At 50.5% G+C, this 7,826-nt stretch overlaps 1 protein-coding gene across 2 annotated transcripts; it reads left to right on the forward strand.

Moving 5' to 3' along the window:
• The first annotated feature begins 2,755 nt into the window (after nucleotides 1-2,755).
• On the forward strand, nucleotides 2,756-7,398 carry LOC107075958 (homeobox protein Hox-A4-like). 2 transcript variants are annotated; one of them, XM_015339173.2, is made up of 4 exons: nucleotides 2,756-3,363; nucleotides 4,650-5,032; nucleotides 5,614-5,994; nucleotides 6,423-7,398. In XM_015339173.2, the coding sequence occupies exons 1-4, from the start codon at nucleotides 3,093-3,095 to the stop codon at nucleotides 6,726-6,728; spliced, it is 1,341 nt and encodes a 446-aa protein (XP_015194659.1). In that variant the 5' UTR covers nucleotides 2,756-3,092; the 3' UTR covers nucleotides 6,729-7,398. The 2 variants fall into 2 exon arrangements, with proteins under 2 accessions (XP_015194659.1, XP_015194660.1); XM_015339174.2 differs by lacking the exon at nucleotides 5,614-5,994.
• The last annotated feature ends 428 nt before the right edge of the window (nucleotides 7,399-7,826 follow it).

The following is a 7,826-nucleotide window of genomic DNA, read 5'->3' on the forward strand; positions in this document are numbered from 1 at the left end:
AGAGAGGAAAGCCCACCAAAATTCCAAGAACACAGAGCTCCCAAGACAGTTTGACTAGCCCCCAACCTGTTGCACAGTGCCCCCTGTTTCTGCAGAGGGCAGACAGACAGGCAGGGGAGCGCACAGAGACATGTCTTTAATCATTAATCAGACAGTCTTTCCATTCAAATTGTTTTTAATCTGAAAACGATGCTTCCAGTGGGTCTCACATAGAAGTGGAAACGTACAGGTTTGGATAATCAACATTATTTTTCCCATTTTATTTTTTAAACTTTATTGTTTGAGATTTAATTAAAAATTATTAATTGAGCTGCTTTTCTCCTTAGCCAGGTCACATCAGAACTCTGAATGTTAAAGCTGGTCCTGGAAAGCACCAGTAGGGGGCACTCTCTCTCCACCTGTCAGATTGAAAGCACTTCATTGAGGTGATCAATGAATTACAGTGTTGCAGAATATTCATGTAACCATAACCGGAGGTATAAAATTAAATTCAGACAGTACATAATATAATAATAGTATATAATACATGGTACAATACATGGCTCTTAATGTGGCAGATGCTGTGGTCCACCTCAGTCAATCGCACAAAAAAATGAAACTTTAATTTGGCAGTGCCTCCACCTGCAACAGCCTATGAATCAGTCTGTAACCGTATCAGGCTTCTCAGGAATTTCAACCGTAATTCTACCACTGATCACAAGATGACTCCACCCGACCTCAGGTGTGTGCGCCCAGTTTTACCCTCTACTGTGCGGTATATTACAAATCAACAAACAACCTCCTTACTTTCTGTAATACAAACTTCAAAAACACGTATGGACCACGTTACACTGTGCAAGTTCCCAAACCCAACAACATATATAAATAACCATTAGAGACCCCCCCCCCCAAAAAAAACAAACATTTACCATAAAGGAATGCACTCAGTCTCTTAAACCAAACCAAAACAAAATTTGTGGGTGCGCTTGTGGAGGGGAGACAGGCTGACGTCCCCAACTTGTGTTATGTCACAAACTATCTTTGTTCCAAAGAAACGTGTTTTGTTAATACTGGACAGTGAAAGTCAAGTCAGACCAAAAAAACACGCTCGTCCGTGATAATCCACTCTATAAAGCACTGTGAGAAGCCGCCTTTAAAGGCGCTATATAAAATAAAGTTTATTATTATTATTATTATTATTATTATTAATACAGTAAAACAGATTTGAGTCCCTACTCACACAAATCAAGGGGTCCAGGGAAAATAATATGCCTCCCGTGTCCAGCGCTGCCAGCTGTGAGCCGGCGGGTTTACTCACAACCTCTGATGATCGGGAAGCTCGCTGCCCTCTCCGCTGCGATCCGCAGATCCCCGGTTTCCTCTCGTTGCAGCCCTTGGACGGTGTTGCAGCCCCTCCACATGTTTTCCCAACCCCAATCCGGTATCGCCCCTCCCCTTCCTCTCTGGTCCCCGTAATCTCTCCTCCTTTCCTCCAGCTGTCCTTTAGATTCCCAGCCTCCCGCCCCGCGGACCCGCGGGCCGATCTCCCCACCCTGCTGCCCTGATACGCGCGCTCTCTGTCTGTTTGTTTTTCCTCTGGGGATGCAGACGCGGACCCTCTCCAGTCCTGTGAGCACAGTACATGTTTATTTAACCCAGTTCAACTACAATATAACTTGCATTTCACCTGCAACATATTTACGTCAACATTAGATTCACAAACTGTATTAAAACAACAAAAAAACTAGATTTTAAAACTATGTGCGTAAATTCACACAGGGATATATCTACAATTAACAGGACATTTACACAAAAACATTATTTCACATTCACCATGTAAAATACGTCACGATTATCATTGCAGAAAATACAGGCCTGGTCAGACATCAGCACTGAGAGGCTCCAGGGCAGCCGGTCTCACCCACAGCACGTCCAGCTGAGATTATTCCCCCGTCGTCACCCCCAATTCTGCAGAGCAGAGCCCCCAGTATCTACCCAACGCAGGACTCCCTGTCTGAGAACAGCGGGAAACATTCCCACTGTTCAGACCCTACACACCAGCAACTTGAGTCAACTGCAAACTAGTGAGCTGGTGAACTAGTCAGGTTCACAGGTGAACTAGTCAGTTCTGCAGATGATACCTAATTAGATGGGTCAGAAAACTTTAGTTTATCTTTAGTCTGAAGTGGGTTCCCCACACTGACAGGCAGGAATAATTGAGTCTCTTTTGTATGAAGGGAGTGTCCCACACTGACAGCCTGGAGGAACTGAGTCTCTTTAGTCTGAAGGGAGTGTCCCACACTGACAGCCTGGAGGAACTGAGTCTCTTTAGTCTGAAGGGAGAGTCCCACACTAAGACTGTGAGCCCCAGTTATTTCTCTGTGCAGGGATACTACTGTGTGACCCCCAGGCTGTGAAACGGTGAAACACTGCCCATTTGAAAGGCACCTGATAACAAGAAAGGCGTTCGATAACACACTTTGCTTAATAAAATTTCTGTAAGTCATTGTTGATTCTGCTCTATTTGTATTAATACCTATGCTTCAAACTGGAGTTTGCTTTTACAAGCAACAATATTTCTTTCAACCTCTTTTCCACATCTTCAAACTAAATGGTGCCAAGCGACACGAATTTCTGAACCAATTCAGAGCTCTTTAATCTGACTGAGGCTCAATGCAGGGACCCAGCGACGCCGTGGCGCAAGTGTGGGTGTGGTTCGGAGGTGTGGTCATCTACCACCCTCGGTCAAATCCAAAATGATGACAGGTAACGCGCACACAGACAACCCCCCCTCCCCCGCAGGCCCCGCACGCCGCCTCGGCCCTTAAACACCCGCGGCGCCGCCGGACACCGCAGTGCTGTCGGAACGAACCCGGAGTCGAGCGGCGAGGACGAACTGACACTTCGCGTCTGCAGGGCCCCGGCAGTTGGAAACCGCGGACGCTCGCCGCCCGTCTCTGCTTTCTGGGAAGACCGGCGGGGAGAGGCGGTTCAAGACGACGGATTTGGCATCAGTTCTTTCTGAGGAGTGGTGGTGGTGGTGGGGTGGAAAGAACGCGTTTTTCTTTAAATTAAAAAAAAACGTATTTTGTAACGCTTCTAAACCGGGAGAAATGGAGGAATGGAACTCGCTTCCGAACTACAGCTCCGCCTATCACACCTACGCTTACGGCATGACCTACCCGCCGCCGCCCGTCCAGAATCACCCGTCCTTGGGCTGGAGCGGCACCGGCTTCACCCCCTCCGGCTCGGACGGCCTCTTCCTCGACGTCCCGCCGACGGCACCCCAGAATGCCCTGCCTCAGGACGCCACCCGTGTTCCCGGGGTCCCGCTGGCTGGATCCCCGAGCGACTCCTCCAGCGAGACGGAGCCCAGCACCCCCGGTGAGTGCCCGGCGAGCCCCTTCTCTCTAATATCCCGTATTGTCACTTTTTATTTACATCTGAGTGTTTCTGTACACGCGTGTTTTCCGAGTCTGGGTCTCCGGCGGTTCCCAGAGACACGGTTGTTTATCCGCACTGCAGGCGGCGTGGAAAAGCAGGGAGACGCGTTTCTCTCAGACTTTCTCTGCCGCCTTCACCGGCTGCGTGTCTTTCTTGACCGAGTTGGTTTTGTATTTGAAAGCGCCGGATTTTCGCGTAAAAGTCGCACGATGTAGCTGTGCGTGCGAAAAGCGCTGCGGCCTCTAGTTTGCAGGTCGGCGTCAGTCTTTTGAGGGGAACCGAACTAACTGGACCGTGCGCGGCCGATTAAACCGGTTTTATCGGGAAGCAATCCCGCATCTCCACAGCGCAGCGATAGCTTTCTGTCTCGCTGTGTGGGTCAGTTCGTGGATTCACCCACCTGCAGCGCCTGTCCTCCTGTTGGACACGGGGTGCGTGCGTTTTCCACGCCGCGGTACCTCACGCCGTCCTCGGAGGGATCAGGTGGCCATGCGTCCATCTCTCTCTCTTTTCCTGTTTTTCCCTGTCTTCTTCGTCTCTTTCCGTTACGCGGAGGCTCGGCTGCCGCCACTCCTTGATGCGGACAGTGGAGTCTGGCGCCCCCCCCGTGGCCGCAGGGAGAAGCACAACAATCCCAAAAGTAAAACTTTCATTTCGATCTTGGAGAAGTGGTTTCTCAAAGCGCTTTACAGTCAGAAACGCACAATGAGAAGAGAGACAGACAGCAGGACTACACGATCACAATAAGGGTTTGGAATACAGCAGGAGGAAGAAGAAGGTTTTGAGTCTGGATTTGAAGGGGTTTAGGGAAGGTGACTCTCCGATACCCCTGGGGAGACAGTTCCAGAGCTCTGCAGCGCAGCAGGAGAAGGCCCTGTCACCCCCAGAGCGTAGGTGGGCTTGGGGGACAGAGAGGAGACGGGCAATTTGACAAAAAGTATGTAGTAGGATAGTAAGAGAACTCAGTGGGAACAGAGAGAGGGCCGATAACTCTTTGTCTCCAGTTGGAATGAATCCGTCACTTTAGACGATTGTGTGTCTATTTACATTGCTTTTATGTGTCCTGGGGATCCCTGATCCAGCTGTTTATTATGGGTCTCCCCAGGAATGGGGCTGAAGACCCCTGGACTAGTTGGTCCAAGGCCCCCCTGGGACAGGGGAGAGGGTCCCTGCAGGCTCCGTGTGGACACTGACCCTGACCCTCTCCTCCACTCTCTGTGTCCCAGACTCCTGGAGCTCGCCCAGCACCGACGAGAGCTACGCCCTGAGGCCCCCTCCTGCGCCCTGCAGCCCGGCTGAGACTGCCTGCGCCGAGCCCGCGCCCTGCAGCCCGGCTGAGACTGCCTGCGCCGAGCCCGCACCCTGCAGCCCGGCTGAGATTGCCTGGGCTGAGCCCGCGTCCAGCAGCCAGGCTGAAGGTGTAGGGGAGCAGGGGGCTCTGCTGGAGCCAGGCCCGGCTCTGGCGGCCGGGAAACGCTCCCACAGACTCCGCATGGCCTACTCGGAGAGACAGGTCATGGTGCTGTGCGAGTGCTACATGATCAAGATGTACCTCACTCCAGCAGAGATGAAGAGCCTGGCTGACAAGATCGGACTGTCTTACAAACAGGTAACGGAGTCACTCCATCCCCCAGTACAGAGCACCCTGTCACCCTCCGTCTGTCTGTGTGTATGTGTGTGAGACCAGTACAGAGCACCCTGTCTGTCTGTGTGTATGTGTGTGAGACCAGTACATAGCACCCCGTCACCCCCTGTCTGTGTCTGTCTGTAACAGACCAGTACAGGGCACCCTGTCACCTCCTGTCTGTGTGTATGTGTGAGACCAGTACAGGGCACCCTGTCACCTCCTGTCTGTGTGTATGTGTGAGACCAGTACAGAGCACCCCGTCACCCCCTGTCTGTGTCTGTGTGTGATAGACCAGTACAGGGCACCCTGTCTGTGTGTCTATGTGCTCTGTACTGGTCTGTCACACATAGACACAGACAGGGGGTGACGGGGTGCTCTGTACTGGTCTGTCACACCCTGTCACCTCCTGTCTGTCTGTTTGTGTGTGATAGACCAGTACAGGGCACCCCGTCACCCCCTGTCTGTGTCTGTGTGTGATAGACCAGTACAGGGCACCCTGTCTGTGTGTCTGTGTGACAGACCAGTACAGAGCACCCTATCACCCTCTGTGTGTGTGTTTGCAGGTTAAGTCCTGGTTTCAGAACCGCAGGATGAGAGAAAAGAGGCTGCAGAAGAAAATGACCAGTGGGGGGGAGCTGGTCCTCAGTTCTGTCTATCCCAGTATTCAAGCTCAGGCATCAAAAGGGCCAAGCTCTGTGTACCCTAAGATTTCTCCACAGACCTCAGAAAGCCTCAGCTCTGTGTACCCTGATATTTCACCTCAGATGTTGACAGATCCCACCTGTCCTTACTCCAGTATTCCACATCAGCCCCTGGAAAGCTCCAGTTCTGTGTACCCCAATATTTCACCTCAGGTCTTGGTAAACCCCAGCTGTTGTTATCCCAGTATTCCACCTCGTATCTCAGAAAGCCCCAGCTCTGCGTATCCCTATATTCCACCCCAGGTAAGCCCCAGCTCTGTGTTTCTTGATGAATCAGCCTGGCTGTGTGACTTTTGTGTCTGGATGAGAGAGTCTGTACTGTAGTGTCCAGTCTGTGTCTGTATTAACCCCTCTCTCTCAGTGCAGTGTTAATGTACTGGAGTGTCCAGTCAGTGTGTCTGTATGAACCCCTCTCTCTCAGTGCAGTGTTAATGTACTGGAGTGTCCAGTCAGTCAGTGTGTCTGTATGAACCCCTCTCTCTCAGTGCAGTGTTAATGTACTGGAGTGTCCAGTCAGTGTGTCTGTATGAACCCCTCTCTCTCAGTGCAGTGTTAATGTACTGGAGTGTCCAGTCAGTGTGTCTGTATGAACCCCTCTCTCTCAGTGCAGTGTTAATGTACTGGAGTGTCCAGTCAGTGTGTCTGTATTAACAGTTCTTTATCTTTTTCAGTTTCGGGGCTTTTACTCCACAAGCCAGTTTGGGAACCAGGGGTATTTCAAAAAGAATCCACCACCCTACTACCCCTCTCAGCCCTGTTATCCCTCCCGTGTGAATGTGGCCGCTGGGTCTCTGGAGAGCTGGGCGCTGCCTTCTGCTGGGCGCTTCAAGTATGGCAGCCTGAACGGTCCCATTAGATACAGCGGCAAAGTCATCGGCTACGAGTGCAGCACTGCTCCTCTCCAGCCCCAGGCCTCTGCCACGCTCCCCCAGTGGGGAGGAGAGGAGCTGCAGATCCCGGCCTCCTTCAGGAAGTGAATTCTGCACTTTTCACGTCTTTTCCTTTTTTTAAGTACACACCCATTTTTATGACTTTAAGTGTTGGGGGGTGGATGGGTGGGTGTAGTCTATTGTATAGTTGTAACTTTTTTAACAAGTTAAAGGGTGTGTACATGGAGTGGCGGCGAACTTGTAAGGCTTTGTTGGATGACACTGGATGATGACATCTTGTGCTTAAATGTTTTTATTTTTTTAACTTCAGCAACGAGTCACGTTGTGATATTGTATTTTGTAACCTTTGTGTGAAATATACCTACTTTTTATGTGGCAGACAACTTTTGATGCTGGCTGTTGTAGTTGAAAAGTTCTCCTCCTCCGTGTTCGAAACCCACAGTGTCTGTCTTGTAGGGCGACGCTACCCAGGTACTGCTGGGGGATCAGCCCCAGACCTCTGCCGCGCCCCCCAGGAGGGAGTGGTGAACCACAGTTCTTCACCTTCTCCGGAAACTGACGAAGCCTTGTTAATGTTTTCCTCTTTAAAATGATGTACCATTTGTTTTATTTTGCACTTCGTGGGGAGTGGTGTGGGGTTTTGCATCGTTTAAATCTTGTACTCTTTAAAAATGTACACAGGTCTCTGTGACTTGATTCAAACAGGTGGGGGAGAACATTTGAAGCTTTTTTTGGATGAAACTGAATTGAGAAATATTGTTGATAAAAAGTTATTTTTTTAACTTAAGCCCTGTGTTGCGGTGAGTTATTAAATTTCACAGAGAAGCTTTGAAATCCACCTCCTGCAGCCTGTGTGTTCGCAGCTAGCGAGGGTGGTGAGGCTGTGGACAGACCCCTGAGGATGAGCGTCTCAAACACTTGCTCGGAGAGAGTGACCGGACATCAGGTAACAACTACCGCTCACCGTTTACAGAGGGCTGATGGCAAAATCCTAAACGGGTCTTGGATGGAGGACAGATACCAGCGTAAGGAAATACTACGATTAAAGACAACATCTGGGACTGGGATACACTATGTTTCCGGAACTACCTGGAACAGAAAAAACGATTTCTTGAGTAATTTCTCCCCCTTCTTCAGTGACTGCTGGATGAGTTTAGCACACCTCATCATCGCCAGTAGGCCGGG

Source organism: Lepisosteus oculatus, chromosome 4 (genome assembly GCF_040954835.1).
Source record: "Lepisosteus oculatus isolate fLepOcu1 chromosome 4, fLepOcu1.hap2, whole genome shotgun sequence".
NCBI classification, from domain to species: Eukaryota; Metazoa; Chordata; class Actinopteri; order Semionotiformes; family Lepisosteidae; genus Lepisosteus; species Lepisosteus oculatus.